Source organism: Lutra lutra, chromosome 1 (assembly GCF_902655055.1).
Source record: "Lutra lutra chromosome 1, mLutLut1.2, whole genome shotgun sequence".
In the NCBI taxonomy this organism is placed as follows: Eukaryota; Metazoa; Chordata; class Mammalia; order Carnivora; family Mustelidae; genus Lutra; species Lutra lutra.
The window spans coordinates 91,410,330-91,429,701 of NC_062278.1; the positions used below are offsets into that span (position 1 = coordinate 91,410,330).

At 33.8% G+C, this 19,372-nt stretch overlaps 1 protein-coding gene across 1 annotated transcript in view; it reads right to left on the minus strand.

The window, feature by feature from the left end:
* Positions 1-19,372, minus strand: part of BCHE (butyrylcholinesterase) — a 64,580-nt gene extending 45,208 nt beyond the window's left edge. The window contains exons 1-2 of the mRNA XM_047729586.1: positions 19,178-19,372; positions 11,775-13,299 (exon numbers count right to left, since the gene is read on the minus strand). Of these exons, the coding sequence (XP_047585542.1) occupies positions 11,775-13,299; positions 19,178-19,292 (1,640 nt within the window). The 5' untranslated portion in view covers positions 19,293-19,372. The remainder of the gene's footprint in view (positions 1-11,774; positions 13,300-19,177) is intronic.

The window sequence follows — 19,372 nt, forward strand, 5'->3', positions numbered from 1 at the left end:
CAACGAGAAGCCTGCTTCCCCCTCTCTCTCTCTCTGCCTGCCTCTCCGTCTACTTGTGATCTCTCTCTCTGTCAAATAAATAAATAAATAAAAATCTTAAAAAAAATGTAGATTTTCATATCAAGGACTTTTACAAAATGTCTAATTTTCATACCTCCAGAAACATTATGAAACCAGTACAAGCATGATTGGAATTATGGCTTTTAAACAAGCAAGGAATTCTAACACTCATAACGCCATTGGGTTATTTTGTTGGTTTGTAATGGTTTACCAGATAAAATATATTTTGGTAGCTAATATTTTAACTCTAGTCATAAAAGCAAATTTTATTTTGGTAGCAATCCTTAGAGACTGATACACCAAAAATAATGTCATTTGTATAAGATAAAGACACAATTGCTTTTATATAACAGAGGTCTGTAGACAAGTTAATACAAACATTTCATTTACAATAAATCTACAGATTATCCTACCAGGTTAATAGTATCTATCATGCTAATAGGAAGGAGTCTAGGTAAAATATTAACATATAAATAAAAATCAGGTGGAGTTATGCTTTTTAGTGCTTGGATCTTGAGTGTTATTGATTAGGAGGAAAACTGAAGCAAGAATAATTTCTTAGAACTCATAAATCTAAAAAAAAAACCTCATAAATCTGACCAAACATATTTTAGTTATATCTAATTGTGAAATAGTCAGAGAAATCATATCTTATACAGTAAAATATTTAAATTCACATTTTGGCTACTGCATTTTGTTACTTAGTGAAATATGACTTACTACTTCATACCTTACAGGTCTTCTGAAGTATTGCATTTATATGTCACTGAAATAATGACTTTGATTTTTAAAATAATAATTCATTAATTCTAATGACAGACTGAACTTTAGATTTACAAGTGCACTGAATGCTATATTTTTTCCCAAATACAGAAAACATTTCGAAAACCATATAGAACAAATCACATTGTTATTTCCAAGTAAATAGCTCCTGTCAATGTGATTTTTCATGTTTTAATGAGCCCCCTTATAATATAAAATCATTAGTTCTCCCCTACTTCACTGTGATAAAGTATCTCAAAACACTTAGTCAAATGTATTTTAGTTTTATAGCTATCTTCATAGATGCAACCCTTGGCAGGGATCTGGTATTTTCTTCTCAGACCACTGTCACTGATGGTAAAATTTGCAGCCCTCTGAAACGGTTTTGCAAGTGATCCTATGTACACATTAAACTGTCCCATAATGTAATTCCTCCTTTTCAAATAAGTTACATTAATGCATGTATATATATTTTTTAAAATTTTTATTTATTTATTTGACAGAGAGAGACACGGCAAGAGAAGGAACACAGGCAGGGGGAGTGGGAGAGGGAAAAGCAGGCTTCTTGCCTCGCAGGGAGCCTGATAATGGGGCTTGATCCCAGGACCCTGGGATCATGACCTGAGCTAAAGGCAGAGGCTTAACGACTGAGCCACCCAGGCTCCCTGCATGCATATTTTTTTAACCTACAAAAAAATCTGTTAAATTTAAGGTACTTTACATTGCAGCTACTATTCATTTTTTATTCCTTACAGAGTAATTTCTGATCTAATTCCTCGGGAGGGGGGCAGAATTTGAAGTGATAGAACACTGATGCTCTCATGATAGCAATAAAATAAATCCAAGGGGATTGGAACTCTGACCCTTTTGCAAAGTCATCAAAATATTTCAGTTAGGTTAATTATGATAATGTACCAGAAATAATTATAGAATCAGAGGGTAAGGATTTTTTTTCTTCACTCTGGAAACCACATGAACTATTATCTGTCAGAAAATCTAATTATAAGCCTGATAATAATTGCACTAGATGGCCAGATGACAGCCTTTCACAAACTTAAACTTGTCTCTACATCTCATGATGTCTAATTTTAGTCTGTTCTCTGCCCTTACCCTTGTAACATTAACCAGGCAGGTATCAGCATGCTAACATGTTAAAATTATTAGTTTGCAACCAAATGTATTTCCTAGGACTGTTTAATGACTGCTTTCAATAAATCATGGTGAAGGCAGCCTGGTGAATGGATAATACAAGGGAATGAAAGTTAATAGTCTAGAGTCATAGTTAATCTTTGTTCTGTCACCTATTAGCTCCAATTCACTTTTCTTCTATGGACCACACACTTCTCATCTGAAATGTTAGATAATGTCATCATTCCGGCATTTTTTCATTCTAATAATAGAACCCATACACTTCATCCTTGCCAGTGTAATGGTATCATTCACGTTAACACAATCTTTACCTGCTATCCTTTTGCTATATTTAAGGCAACTCTTATTGAGAAATGTGTTGTAATGAAGTCCCAGAATATTTATTTTGTTAGGTTAAAACATACAACAAAAATAATTTCAAGTGTAATTTGAAAATTAATTCCTTGGTGAAGAGATTTGTGCAAACTTTACATAATGAATAGGGACACATACTAATTCTTACAGAGATTTAGAATGAAAAAGCACTGGTTTTCTACTTATACTTTCTTTGACTTTCCTCAGTTTTTCTATTATCTTTCCAAAATATAAAATGATTGCAGGAGGGGGAAAAATAAGAACACACACAAAAAAAATACACTCACTTAAAAAAATAAGTGGGGTTGGGGTACCTGGGTGGCTCTTTGGGTTAAAGCCTTTGCCTTCGGCTTGGGTCATGATCTCAGGGTCCTGGGATTGAGTCCCACATTGGGCTCTCTGCTCAGTGGGGAGCCTGCTTCATCCTCTCTCTCTTCTGCCTGCCTCTCTGCCTACTTGTGATCTCTGTCTGCCAAATAAATAAATTAAATATTAAAATAAATAAATAAATAAATAAATGGGGTTGAAATAGTTGTTCTTTCAATGACTTTATTTCATGTGTTATATGTAAGTAAACAAGATAGAATCACACCTATTAAACACTAATATTATGAAATCTACTTTGTATTATAAATATTACAAAATACATTATTATTGCATGTGTTACTACTAGTATAGTGAAGTTACAACAATGTCTTTGAAGCACCCAATCCTTAATGCATGTGTGTATATGAAGATATATATATCCCAAATATTTTAAATCGGAAACAAAGTTCACTGCATTAGAAGTCTGACAATCTCTAAATTGTAATCGTTATAATTACAATTTAGTATATTGAAGCATGCCTATTTTTAAATTGTCTCAATTATTTAAAATAAAAATCTCGTGCACTAAGAAATTATGGCTTAGCATTTAATTTAATCACACCTACTTCCCAGTACAGTAATCAGGAACTGTTCTTATTTTTTTTAATGGATCAGTGAATCATGGGACTGAAAGTTTAGTAGTATATTTTGGGTTCCTTTTATTAAATTGTTCCATCTGTGATAAGGTTTTTTCCAGTGTAAATAAGAAATAAATAAAATACATAAGAGTAGCAGCAGATATGCTATAATCAAGTTACAAATACTTTGTTAAGGAATTTTTTTGGTGTCATGATATCAAAATAGGACAAAAGTATGCCATAACATTTATGTCTGGCAAAAAAAAAAAAAAATATGTCAGAAAACATTAACCACTTCAGAGAGATTCTGAATAAATGGATTATTACCAAAAGACAGAAACCAGTTAGCTGCTTCAACTTTTAGTTTATCTTTATTTGTTTGAAAACTTCATTAATTAATTTTCGTGGAGCTGGGAAGTAAACAACTGTACATTTGGGGGGAGAAGGCAAGTTTGATCTTAGATAAGAATAGATAAAAGTAGTTTGTGCCTGGTAAGGGGAAAATACGTTTTTTTTTTTTTGGTTTTTTTGTTTTTGTTTTTGTTTTTTTTTAATTGGAAGGGTGAATGCAATTCTCTATAAATGATAAGGTAACATTTACATATGTCAGTAAGGGAGGTCTATTTATATCCCCATTTTATAGATAAGGAAAAATAGTAGGGAGTTTGAAGTAAGTTGCCTAAGGTGATATAAACATAAGATCTGTAGAAAGATGAACACTGGATACATAAGGGCTGTCACATACAATTGGGATGACTGTGTAACTTAGCGGTGAATGGCTCCCCTTGAAGTTGTACACTGGAGGAGCTCTGAATATAGCACCTGGAGAGGATACAGTAAACAAAAGATTATCTGACACAGTGGGAAGCAACAGGAGGGGTCCTGGAATAATGATCCTCCACTATCTTACATTATGCTACTAATTATATTTTGGCTATTTACTTTCTTTAGCTGCTGTGTTCTCTCTGATAAATCAAGTTTGATTTCACCAATTTCCTGTATAATTGGGATAGTGCTGAATGGATGTCATTAAGTTCTGCTTAATTTAATTTCTTGCCCATCAGGTTATTGCTTAGGGGCGCCTGGGTGGCTCAGTCGGTTAAACATCTTCATCTGCTTTCGGCTCAGATTGTGATCCCAGGGTCCTGGGATCTAGCCCCACATCAGGCTCCCTGCTGAGCAGAGAGTCTGTTTCTCCCTCTCCCTCTGACCCTCCTCCCCGCTTGTTAGTTTTCTTCCTCTTTCTCTCTCTTTCTCTCAAAAATAGTTATTGCTTGGATGAATGATTGATGGATATATATGTGAATTGATATTTCAACATATAATAGTATAGAGTATTGGGTGTAATGCACAATGGACCTGTGTACTATTTGGGTAAGGTTTTAAATTCATTTTCAAAGATGTGATTGAGGGAAAAGTAGGAGCGACCAAAGTACATATAGGTGGTAATTACAATTAGCAAAGGTTTACATGATATTGTGGCTTCTGTTTTGTAAGGAATTTAAAGCACTACAATAGAGATACCACATCTGAATACACTTTAGTGCTATCACAGAATAATGTTTTCTCATTTTTGCCAAGTCAAACTAAAAAGGCTTTTATATGTCTTGAAAATTGATAAGATATTTTAAAGTAACTGCAAAAAAAGAGTTTCATGTAACCGAATGAGAAATACAAAGGTTAAGATTCCTTTAAAATACAAATGGGGGAAGTTTGGACTTTTGTGTTCACCCATGATGGAGTGATTTAAACTGAATTAACCTTCTCACCATAAACAATTATAACACTGGACAAAAACAACAAAAACAAGGCAGTGAGTTTCAGGAACCTGATAACAAGTCTGTGTTCTTTGAAAGCAGGGAACTCCAATGTGAACCCGTGTTTACTGCAGTTACTCACATGAGAATTTCTTGTCCAAGATGCAGGGAGCGTGAGCTTAAGCAGTTGAGTAGCTTCACTGAGGTCAAGGGACAGAAATAAGAGTTCCTGGATACAGAATCTGCAATCTGTGGAGCCTGACTCCAAAAAGGAAGGAGTGAGGCTAAAATTCTCTGCAGGGATTTCCTGCAGATTTTTGGCTGAGGCCTGGGCTGATTATGTGCAGGGTGAGAGTCTAAGAGGCAGAAGAGAGAGAAGAGAGCAGAAGAGAGATGGGAAAAGTTGGAGAGCGAATAACTATCAAAATGTTGTCAACACCTCATTTACATCACATTAGTACCTCTTTAATACTCAGCTGGAGGCAAAGCTAAACCTTACAAGTAAGGAATATAGGGAGACCTAGTCTACCCCATCCTAACAGATCCTGAAACCAAGTACCTCCAACACCCTAAGTAAAGACAGAATTAGAGTTTAAGTCTGACTTTTGAGTTTAATTCCTACCAAGTTGGAGGATCTATAAGATATCTTGGACCTCCCCTGGATCCACTCCAACATAATATAAAATCATGTCTATTACACATTTGATACAAACTTCAGTGTTTACACAACTTTTAATCGAATCACCTGGTAAAAAAGGAAAACATTCTTCAGTGCAAGCATACTTCTTCTGAGAGGGATAAAATAATATAGTTTTTGCTGCATATAATCCATGAAGTCCACTATAAATTTGAAAATTATTAAGCATGCAAAGAAATAGAAAAATAGAAACTGAACCCATGAACCAGATATTGGCTGAGCAAACAAAACCTTAAAACTGTTTTAAATAAGTTCAAGAACTTAAAAAATAATATATTTTAAAACAGGAGACAGGGAGGGACTCTTCACAAAGAAATGAAATTGTTTTAAAAAAAGGAAATTTTTACCTGAAAACTAAAACAAAATAAAAAACTCATGGGAGGGGCGCCTGGGTGGCTCAGTGGGTTAAGCCGCTGCCTTCGGCTCAGGTCATGATCTCGGGGTCCTGGGATCGAGTCCCGCATTGGGGCTCTCTGCTCAGCAGGGAGCCTGCTTCCCTCTCTCTCTCTCTCTCTCTGCCTGCCTCTCCGTCTACTTGTGATCTCTCTCTGTCAAATAAATAAATTAAAAAAAAAATCTTAAAAAAAAAAAAAAAAAACTCATGGGATGGGTTCAGCTACAAACTGGAGAAGGTTGGAATGGTCAGTGAGCTTATGGAGAAATCAATAAAAAATACTTAATTTGAATAACAGAAACAAAACTGAAGAAAAGGGAATAGAAATTTAGTGACCTGTGAAATATTAAACCACCTAGTACATGTATAGTTGGAGTTTTAAAGGAGATGAGAATGAGAAGGAGGCAGAAAGAATATCTGATGAAATGCTGACCCAAAATACTACAAATGTGACATTAAAATCAACAAGAAGAGTCTTGGTGAAATCCAGACCAAAAAAAAAGTTATACTTGGAAACATCATGGACAAACTATTGAAAACCCAAGATAAAGAGAAAATTTTAAAATCAACCCAGATGCGTGGAAAAAAAAAAAGACATTGCATAAAGGGGGAAAATCATATGAATAAAATCTCACTTCACATCAGAACTAGAGATACAAGAAGATAATGGAAAAGAAAAAAATATCAGCTCAATAATCTATATATATTTTTTTAAAGATTTTATTTATTTATTTGACAGACAGAGATCACAAGTAGGCAGAGAGGCAGGCAGAGAGAGAGGAGGAAGCAGGCTCCCCTCTGATCAGAGAGCCGATGTGGGGCTCAATCCCAGGACTCTGAGATCAGGGCCTGAGCCAAAGGCAGAGGCTTTAACCCACTGAGCCACCCAGGCGCCCCAGTACTCCATGTTCTTAAAAAATATCCTTCAATGGAGGTAAAATAAAGTCATTTTCAGATAAAAGAAAGCAAATGAATTTGTAGCTAGTCAACCTACACAATGAAAAATCCTTAAGAATGTTCCTCAGCATGAAGGGAATGATACCAGATGAAAACTAGTATCCACAGGTAAGAATAAAGAACATTAGAAATGGCAAGTCTGTGGGTAAATATAAAAGACCATTTTTCTTTTCTTTTATAAATATACCTAAATATAACTGATGGTTTGAAGCAAATAATTTTTAAGAGAGATTTTATATTATGCATTGCCTAAACATATAACAGCAAGGTGAAGAACACTGAGAATACATGCAATAGTGTTAGTTTTTTGCATTTGTGAAGTAGTTAGGATGATGTAGAAAATGGGAAATGTGAATTATGAAGAAAGTGGGAAATGTCAGTTACAAAATGCAGAATGTTTCAGTTTAACTGTAAGTTGACTTTCACAAGTTAAAGAAATAATTGCTAGCCCTAAAGCAAGCATGAGAAAAAATATTAAAGGCAAATTAAAATGTCTATATAATAATAAAATGGAATAAAAACGGTTTTCAATTAATGCAAAATAAAGCTGCAAAGGAGCAACAGGAAGAATGAACTTAAGAAAAGGAAGATGATATACTTAAAATCATATTGATAAACACATTAAATGTCAAATGGATTAATCATACCACCTCAACTGTAAGGAAGATTTCTTTAGAAATATAAGTGGGATAAAAGGATAGAACAAAATGTGAAACATAATATGGAAAACTTGACATGTTTATCTTGATATTAGACAAAGCCAACTTCGGGATGAAAAGAAACACTTTGTGATGATAGAATGGTCAATTAGTCAGGACTACATAATCTTAAATATGCACAGAAATTAATAACACAGATTTAAAATACTAAAAGAAATTAGCAGAGCTAAATGGGGAAATGAGTAACACCAAAATGACAGCTGAAGATGTGAATACCTCTTAGTATTTGAAACAAGTAGGAAAAAATATTAGGGAGAATATAAGAAGACCTGAGCAACCGTGAACTAACTGATTTACAGAACACACCATACCAAGTAATGGAAGAGCACATAAACTAATCACCAGATCCAGATCGTAAGGGTCATAAAGCATTTTTTTAAAAAATATATTTCAAAGGGGAAGATCTTACAGAGTATTGTCTATTACTAGAATGGAACTAACCTAGAAATCAATAACAAAATATCTATAAATTATCCAAATACTTGGGAGTTAAATAACAAGTCTACTAAATGACCCATTGGCAAAATAAAAAATCACCAAAATTATTTTGAATTTAATTTTTTTAAAGTTAGGCTCCATGTTGGCCCAGCATGGAGCCCAACAAGGGACTTGAATTAATGACCCCGAGGTCAAGACCTGAGCTAAGACCAGACCAAGAGTCAGACACTCAACCAACTGAGCCACCCAGGCACCCCTTATTTTGAATTTGATTATAACAAAAATATAATTTATACTAGACATTATTTAAGAAGGAGAATTTGTTAAAGCACTTTATGAACCATGAACTTGAAAACTCGTTTTTCTGAATAATTATTACTGCTCCTAGTTCTACTTTTTTACTTTCTTAATGTGTTATTTTTGGGATATGAAGAAATAGGAATGTGCAGTTTCTCCATCTTGGGATAACTAACATTTGCAATGAATAATTCTTTGTTGTGGGGGCTATTCTGTGCTTTGCAGGAAGTGTAGCAACATCCTTGGGCTCCTTAGTAGCAACTCCCCTTCCCAGATGTGGCACTCAAACACAGATCCGGACATTACTGAATGTTTCTAGAAGTGGGAAGGTGAGGAGGGGACAGGAGATTAATCTCCCTGCATTGAAAACCACAGAACTAGAACTTTTGTGGTCACTTTTGTAAGATAGCTGGGGATGGATTTATAAACTGCACATTTACCAACTTTTTTTTCTATTGGAGTTTTCTTAACCATTCTAAGCTTCTGTATTTATTCCTAGGTATACTTTAAAGGAAGATAATGTATACCAGGAGATTAACATTGTGTTTGCCAATAAGTGAACCCTTAACACATATGAAGCATTATTATTTCTGTTTCACTGTGCAAATATGGACTATAAAGAAACTCCTCAATGAAAATGGCATTTTGTGATAGCCAAACTACTTTAAGAAGTTTACTTTAATCTTTATGGTTTATAATCTCATTTAAATGAATTTATCATTATAGCTAAAATGTGTCAACCTTCACATACTCCCATGAAATTATGCTAATCATGGAAGTAGATTAGGATTCAACAATCTATTCCATTAAGCATCGAAGATTCTCTCTTTGAACTGTTGCTGTGTGTCAAGATATTCATCACATCTGATTCTCAGTATTCTCCATTGTGACATAAGAAAGTATAAATTCCTTGATGATTTCAACATGCAAAATAAAGTTCTTTAAAAATTACAGGCATCATGGGACGCCTGGGTGGCTCAGTTGGTTAAGTAGCTGCCTTCGGCTCAGGTCATGATCCCAGCGTCCTGGGATCGAGTCCCACATCGGGCTCCTTGCTCATCAGGGAGCCTGCTTCTCCCTCTGCCTCTGCCTGCCATTCTGTCTGCCTGTGCTTGCTCTCTCTCCTTCTCTCTCTCTGGCAAATAAATAAATAAAATCTTTAAAAAAAAATTACAGGCATCAATAATTTTAAGAAATATATCTCCTTAAATACTCTCTAGAATTGTAAGAAAGAAGTTAAAACATAATAAAATGATTTAATATGGATATAGCCTTTAGGGCGAGAACAGAATGAGACAGAAATAACTCTAATGCTTCTCTAGAAATGATGATCCCTCTTCAGCAGAAAATGACGTGGAGAAGTCATAAGATATTGCACAACTACAATTAATAGCCCACATGTCTTGAACATATGTATGTTTTTTACTCATTCTAGCCTTAACCTATTTTGTTCAATGATTTGACAACCAAATATTTGATAAATATGTCACATACCCACACCAGTACTTTAATGAGTTTCAAGTAAAACCAGTTTCTCTTTTCAGAAGCGAGTTCAGCCTAGTTTGGGAGGCTCAGCATACAATGAAAAAGCTCACCAAGACAAATTACGGTCAGTGACTTCTGTTGAGAGTGAAAAACAGGTCTGAAGCAATTACAACTCTAAGAATTAAAGATACGCTAGGTGAAACTTGTGGGTGCTCAGGACCTTAAAAAAAGAGTAGGACTCATGTCATTAAAAAGGAGAGGGGCAGTTGTTCTAAACAGGGTGCAGAACAAGAACAAGGCTGGAAGGTATATTAAGCTTGAAATCTTTGGCATTCATGACATAACTGGCCCACCAAGAAACCAGGTATTGTTGGAGATTATGGGTTGCAGTAAGATTATAGATGTCTTTTAATGACAGAGAGAAGAATTTTTGCTTTAGACACAGTGGATAGCATTAGAAATTTTTGAGAAGAGGGGAGCCTGGGTGGCTCAGTGGGTTAAGGGTCCTGGGATCGAGCCCCGCATCGGGCTCTCTGCTCAGCGGGGAGCTTGCTTCCTCCTCTCTCTCTGCCTGCTTCTCTGCCTACTTGTGATCTCTATCTGTCAAATAAATAAATAAAATCTTTAAAAAAATTTAAAAAAATTAAAAAAAAAGAAATTTTTGAGAAGAATTATACCATACAAGAACTTTGTAGAAGATATATTTAGTGACATGAAATAATGAATTTCAGATGGAGGTTGGAAGAGAAAACTAGAACGCAATAGCATCACTATCAACATTCTTCCCAATTATAAAAGATAATATGACAGATTGGATTAATGCACCTATTAATTTGTGAGTTTCTGCAAGCACTCACAGTATTTTAAAAATAGATGCTCAAATTTCTATTTCTTTTGTTTTTCTCTCTGATACGAATTATCCCAATGTATAAAATTCTTTTGGGGGTTACAAAAAACCCCTTATTTTCTATACACATACATTTGTATATTTAAGAGACACAAATAAGAAAATATATTTGAACAGATTATTTTCTTCTGACTCTTGGGGACATAATATCAGAATATTTATAACATATAAGGAAAAAATATGTGCTTCTATCATACTTCTCACTAGCTAATGTCAGCTATATGGTTGCTCAAGCCAAAAGCAATTTACCTAAACCTGAAGACGCCTGTAGCTGCTCCTGTCCAACACAGGTCACCTGAAAGCTCTGAATAAACCTATTAGGGGAAAAATTGATAAAATGCCAAATTCTGTGTTTGTATTTGAAGTAATCTGAAGGCCAACCCCAACACTGTTTTGCCCTTTGATTTTCCTGAATGGCAATCTGTTTTTCCACCTAGCAGTTACCACTACCTTTGCTTATGAGCATGAGGAGAAGATACATTCCTACACTTCCCTAAACCTCGAAACACTATAAACTTTGAGGTTAAAAAGTATGGTCACGATAACTTTAGCTTTCAAGGTAAACATCTACTTGCATATAAACTTTGGCTAATATTACTACAGTCCTTTGCAGTATTTTAGAAATGAAATCAGAAAATATTTTTCATAAAAGTTCTTCGTGATTTCTTTTAAGCACCCTGATATAAGAAATTGAAATTCATTATATAATAAAAACTAAAAGTAGCTTATGGTCCAAAAAGAGTAAATAATTAAAACATTTATGTGCCTTTAATGACACCTATACCAGACAACAAGCAAAGTGAAGCAAAAACAAATAAAATCAAACAAGAACAATCACAAAAATCAGCACTTACCCATATTTTGCAAAATTTGCCCAGTATTTCATTATGGATCTACTCAAAATTTCCTCAGCTTTTGTGTAATTAGCTCTTCTTTCCAGAGGTAAACCAAAGACAAATTCGATTTCGTACCCATGCATCACTCCCATCCATTCTGGCCAAGGAAGTTGGGAGGATCGGTGTTCAAAATAGTAGAAAAAGGCATTATTTCCCAATTCTGAGAACTTTTTGGTGAACTCCAAGGCAGGGCATATGATATTATAATCCCCAAGAACATCATCCAACGCGTCACGGTATTTTTCAGCTCTCTGATCATCTAACAAGTCCACATAATAAAAAAGGATTGATTCCCTTCCAAATTCACTCACTCCTGGAAAATACATCTTTAAACCTTCTTGAAAGTCTTTTCTAGTTATGATACTGTCATTATCTTTGCTGAAACCCGGAGCACCATATACTAAAAATGCTGTCCCTTCATTTTTATTAACACCCACCAAGATCTGGGCTTTTTTGAACTGTCCAAGTTGGAGTAGTGTGTCTGGCATGTCAGTGAGAAAATCACCATCCACAATTGGACCAAAGTTTACAGACAAAATTGGATCAGAGGGGACAACCAAGACTTCATTCAGTAGAACTTCCTGGGGATCTTTGTTTCTAAGGCATTTAATGATCTCTGTCTCATTTTCTCTAGAGCAACCAATATATTTAGCTAAGGTCAACGTTCTGTTCCTGGCTTCATCAGGAGACATTACTGCCCAAGGGGCATTAGAGGATCCACTTTGCAGAATGGCTCTGGTAAACAATGGCTGACTTCTAGGAGAAAGTAAATGAAGGCTAACTGAACCTGCTCCTGCACTTTCTCCAAAGAGAGTTACACTCTTAGGATTTCCACCAAAGGCTGCTATATTTTTTTGGACCCACTGAAGTGCCAACTGTTGATCAAATAAGCCCATGTTCCCTGGTACCTCGGGATTTCCTGGTAAAGCTAAGAATCCTAGGGCACCCACCCTATAGTTCATTGAAACTACAATAACTCTTTCAACCCGAGCTAGAAATTTGCCATCGTAAACAGGCAAAGATGATGTTCCGGTTTGAAAACCACCACCATAGATCCAGATCATTACAGTCGCATTTTTTGGTTTAGGTGTTGGAACCCACACATTCAGATATAAGCAGTCTTCACTGAGATACGTGTTTGGGTTCCACATCTCTGATCCAGGGAAACCTGGGAAACTCTGATCTGTGTTCTGAAAGCAAGAATTTGCATACTTTGTGGCATTCCAAGTATCGGACCACTTGGTCAAGAACTGTGGCTTTTTGAATCGAAGTCTACCAAGAGGCGGCTGTGCATAGGGAATTCCAAGAAAAGCTGTTACCGTGCCACCGAGAACCGACAAGTTGATCCCTCTGACTTTCCCATTCTTGGTGGTAATTATGATGTCTTCTTCTGTGTGTGACTTCCCAATAAACACCCAGAACAGAAGAAACCGCAAGAGAAATTGGATGCTTATGATTGTATGCTTGCTCTGCATATTGATTTCTGAAAGAGAAGTAATTAGGAAGTTTTAAAAGCTTCATGCATCGAGTATTATATTTTATTTATGATAATTAACTGAAATACAGTAGTTCTTATCAATCCTGCCAATTATGAAAACTAATAAATCTGCTACTACTACAAAGATTTTGTTAAACAGACACACAAACACACACACACACACACACAGAAAATGCTTGGAGATATTTCAGTTTTCAGTTTAGAACAGGAATAAGTGGAATGGAAAATTACAAATTATTTCACTTTGGGAAGATTCATTATCAAGTTTCTGTAAAGAAGACTTAGTATTTTAAAGAGGAAATTTGTCCTGGGTATATATACTTTTTTAATCATACACAGACCCACCAAAAGTGGCATTAAGTGGTAGTCAACTCATCTTCAAATGAAGATATCATTTCTACCTCAGTAAGAGGAGAAAATATAAGGTCATGTGTTCTCTGAAATGTGTACAGTTCTATTCATGGTCAGCTGACTCTTGACAGACTGTGAAGTAGATTGAGAACATTTAAGGGTCCTTAGACTTCTGTTACTAGCTTTTTCTTTTTCCATGGTCTCTCCTGTGGTTCTTTTTGCCTCCTGGTTTCTTCCTCTACACAATCCAGAAGAGAATTTGGACAATCTATTCATTGAATATTAACTAACAAAAATACAACTGTTGTCATCAATTTTAAAAATTGTGAATACTAACAAATTTTGCTGCCACTGTAAAGAACTACAGGAAGAACTGGAGAGAGAACTGTGGATATATACCAGACAATTTCCCTGAAAGTGAGTAATGAAGAAAGGCTTCTCTAGCTGAATTACAATGTTAATGGAGAGAATCAGCAGCTGATTATACAATGTTTGAGCAGATACTTCGAAAGAATTTTACGTGCAGGGATTACTCAATGCACATCTGTTATTTGTTAATTGATCAAAGTATATGCAACTGGTGAGGTTACATGTGTTAACATGGTCAGATTACTTGCATTTTGATAGTGGACAAAATAAGTGAGATTAAGAGGACTAATGCTGAGGAATTACTGGAAAGAGGAGAAGAAGAAAAAGGAATCTTTGAGACTTACAAAATCAAAACTATTTGACATTTTATTAAATAATATTTATTGATGACATGAAAAGATTGCTTATGGAAAGCAAAGTTTTGTTAAAAATTCATAATGTGGAGCACCGGTGGCTCAGTGAATTGGTTTCAGTTCAGGTCATGATCTCATGGGTCATGAGATCTAGCTGCATAGGGCTCTAAACTCAGTAGGGAGTCTGCTTCTCTCCCTCCCCCTTCTTCTGCTCCTGCCCCCCACTCGTGCTCTGCATGCTCTCTCTTCCTCAAATAAATAAATCTATCTTTAAAAAAATTCATATTGCACACCAGAATTTCTTTAAAATTAATAAAACCTAAAAATCAGATTCTGAAACTTCACATGACAAAGAGGAACACAAAAATGTAATGCCCATATCATTTAAAAGAAATAACATCTTTGTATAACTGAAAGAAAACCTGATTAAAACAGTCAAATACAAACACTGATTCTCATCCACATAATAATAACAAACGTCCATAAATGTACAAAAGTTTTTTCTGTATTATTTTTTGATACTATAATTTTAAATACAGTCTATGTGTCTAAGGTGCCTAAGAAGCTAGTGCTGTGAGCATTGAAAATCTGTATTAGTGTTGTTGTTTTTTTTTTAATTTAGATTGTCTCAGAAGGTAGAGAGAATAAAGTATTATTCTGAAAATTCTTTCAGGGTTAGGATTCTCACATTTTAAATCAAACTCATTCACCACTGCTAATAGTACAGTTATTGATCAACAAGTATTTTTTGAGTCCCCCCAAAAGATCTGGATAACGTGATCAATTGTACAGTATTTTGTTTAGTGTATTTATGGGTATTTCTATCTCTATCTATATATCTATATATCTACATCTAATTCTATCAATGTCCATATACGTATTTATATATGTGTGTGTGTGTGTGTGTGTATACACAAGCATATATGTCTATATATAATAAGTATAAAAATAATAAGACTTTAAGAAATCAAATTGTGACATTATTTTATGTTATCAGTTTTGATACAATTGAATCTGTGTTAAGACTATTAAATATATTATTGAACTATATAATATTTTAATACTATTTCTATACTATTATGATATTTATGATTTCTATACTATTGTGATATGATATAATATTTATAATATTATAATATTTATACTATTCTGATTATGATATAATATATAATCATATCATATCATAATTCCATGATAATGTAACAATAATGTAACAGTTCTTATAGACTTAACATTTATTAATGAAATTTTGTATTTCTGACAATTTAGGAGTTTTAGAGGCATGGCTATCACAGTCTTATTTTTTTTTCCTTCTGATAATTTCCAAGCCCTTTCAAATAGATGGAGGTGACATTTGGAGAACAAAGTGCTGCAACGGATTTTTTTGTTTCTTTTTAAAAACCTGCTTTGGAAAGAAAATAGGAATTAAAACACAAAGTGGGTTTATTCTAAGCTGCATTTCAACAGACTAATTGCAGCATCTCTGGTTGTATTCATTTCTCCTTGTGGCCTAGCTCAAGCAATGTTCTTCTGAATCTAAAGTAAAGATCATCTGTTTTTGTATGTGTGTGTTTGTGGTTTTATATAAATATCATTTTACGTTTATAAAACAAACACCTAATGTTAATAACTTCTGGTCTCTGTTAATTTTCAAATGTTTGTTGTACGGTTTAATAATTTTATTGCGCAGTAAGTATAATACTACCAAAATATTTTGTTTTTGTACCTATTTAATAAATGTAATAATTTTCTTTGAACATTTTAAAACATATCTACTATAAGACATAAATGGCTATAATTTCATTCATATGTCACCTAGCTTGATTTTCTTGTATGTTTTTATTTATATTTGTGCTGAATAGATGATGTTGTATAGTATGATTTATGTGAATAATAATCTTGCTTTTTCAACTATGATCTGAGTCCTCATCTCACAAATAATGTAATTAATAACATTAAAAAAAATCATGGTAATCATGTGTTCACTGAAAGGATGGTAATATAATTCCAGCTCACCATCATGTTACCTGTTGGAGCATTAACATACCATACTATAAAGTCTAGACTTTAATATGAAAGTACGCATGTGCTCACATACACATTATTAGTGTAGGGTAATATTTTTATAGTTAGCTGCAGTACTGATTTAAATAAGCATTATGTTGTTCTTTTCATAATCTGGTATTCTCTATTCTAACAGGTTGCTCTGTATTTTTTGTATATGTTACCACAGTATTAAATAATCAAAAGATGAATCACTAAGAAAATGTGATTAGTCTATATATCTAAATCTTTACTAATAACTAAAACATTAAATAAAACTTTTTTTTCAATAAATTTTGGTGCAAGTTGGTTGATGTCACATTAGATAAACAATTTAAACTCTGAGAATACATAGTACATGATAAAGAATGGGAAATTTTTCATACAAACTACCACTGAGTATCTGAAATAGATCACATAACTTACTGCTACAGTTTCTGAAAGAAAGGCAAAGAGTCTTTGGAATTGCAAGAGAAAGTGAATGATGGACATGGGAAGAAGGAAATACCTGAAAGATATGAAGACTATAGTATTCCAAAGTTGTCAAGTGGTCTGGGATATCAAAATCTCCTGGTGATTTTTGGGAAATATTTCAACTTTTAACAATATAACATTGAAAATAAAAAAGGCAAAAAATTATTTTTTTTATCTTTGATTTAATTTTGAAAGTAGTATCAATTTTAAGAAATATATGTTATGCCGTAAGACATGGCTGTAATGAAATGATTGGAAGAAAGAGCTATTTAACTTGCCATATATTAGCCATAGTTGATTATCAGCCACATTTTCAAAATGACTGGCCACCCAAGGACTTCTTAAAAGATGGTAAATTTTCTCTGAGTGTAATTTTCCTGTTTTTTAAAAAAGTTATAACATGTATTTCTATATAAAAACAAACCTTCATAAAATAGTGGGACAAAGCCATCTAGATAATGTGATCTAGAACAAGCGCCTCTGAAATGTATTTGGTCAAATTAAACAACTAAGCCTTTATACCAAACCTAAAAAGCTTGTTTTGTTGCAGGCTATCTGAAGTGGGGAATTAAGGAAGTCTGTTTATAAATAGACTATACCACAGGGATCCCTCAGATACCCACTAGTCACTAAAAGAATGTGTACAGATAGAAGACACTATATTAGGTATGAGAAACGTAAGATCTCTATCTGTCCTTAATCAGGAAGAACATTCACAAACTTTTCATCAGGCGAATATTTCAAACGTTTAATATTAGAGAGATATCTTGGATCTTCTTTGAAAGTTGAATCTGGTGTTAGGTTGACATCTATTCAATTATAATTCTCTAATGTCCTTCAGTTTTTATAAGAATGAGCAGATTTTTGTCATAAAGCATTAATATGAATACAACATAAAATTTAAATATGTTATTAGTAATTGTTGTCAAAAATGACTCAAAGCAGAAACTAAATTGATAAATAAGATGTGACTTGTTAAGATACTATTATTAACTCATATTTTAAAAACTGGAATAGATGTGGAATAGATCTCAAATATCTTCTTACAGTTAAAGAGGCAGGACATTAAAAGCAAACAACAATAAAACAACAACAAATCAGGAAAACAAAACAACTTAGCAAATCCAATGAGCAATTTTATTTGTCATTCAAAGATGATGTTATTTCAAATTCATAGAGAAGTCTAAAGATTTTCATTTAAAGTATAAAGCAACTCTTTAAAAACACATGCTCATCCTTAAACAAGTAACTATTTACATAAATGAAATATAATAATACTTATCATAATTATGAGATAGTTTAGATTATGCAAGCCATTATACAGACTAATAACTCCTAGTTGAGTCTATTATTTTGTAATATGTTCATAAAAATTTGGCAGGTCTACTTTTGAAATAAAAAATAAATTATAAATAGAAATCATAAACAATGAAATAATTCTGCATTTCAGTTTACATTTAATCATTCATGCATTTTATACTCAATGCTTAATTCTCTGATTAAACAAGAACTGATACCATCAAAGTAAAGGTAGATTTACAAGACTAAAAAATCTGTATTTTCTCATTGTTTCTATAATAGTAGAAATAATAGCAAATTTACAATATTTTGCTACAATTTAAATGCACTATTTTTTTAAAAAAAGAGGACAATTAGAACCAAGGGGGAAAAGTTTGTAAATCAAGTTAGGAAACAGAATTTTCCTTTAGATATAAAAAAAAAACTTGACTTTATTCTTTGCCAATTGATAGTTTCAGATGACAAAATGTTGATTAAGAAAAGTACCCTGTCAAACCAGACAATAAGAAAACTATTCATTTCATTTCACTTAAAAAAAAAAAAACAAAGAAAAAAGAAAATAAAGTAAGACTAGTCAAAGACCACTTTTGTTACTCTTTTCAGGAGAGAGAGAGATTCACTGAATTGTGCATTTAAGGGTAAAATACAGCATAAAAATGTTTTCCCTTAGGGAGCGCACTAAGAACATATACCACAGTGATTCCACAAGTGCTAATGGTCCTTTACACAAAGTTGAATAAATTCATTATTTCCTCAGCAGTTAAAATGGACTCAGTTTGCGTTCCCAGAATAATCCGCAGATCTTATGCATGCGTCTGCTTGCTTGCTTCATCTGTCCCATTTGCAGTAACTGTTTCCACAGAGCACCAAAGGGGCACAGCAAACAAGTGAAGGGATAACAATCCTCCTACAGAATGAGCTTCACAGTAAGTTGTTGCATCTCTACAGGAACATGTAAATTCAGAGCAGCTTACCTGACTCACTGCAACAAAGATGATAAAGTTTGCAAGGAGTGGAAATCATGTAGTACTTCAGGGAAAAGCAGTATGCAGCTGCTGCTCCAGCCTGTAAATTGGACTGCACTGACATTACAATCAACTGTTACTGACAAAGCTCGCGAGAGTTGGCAGCCGCAACTTGATCTAGAGGCAGCCAATCTTTACTTTCTG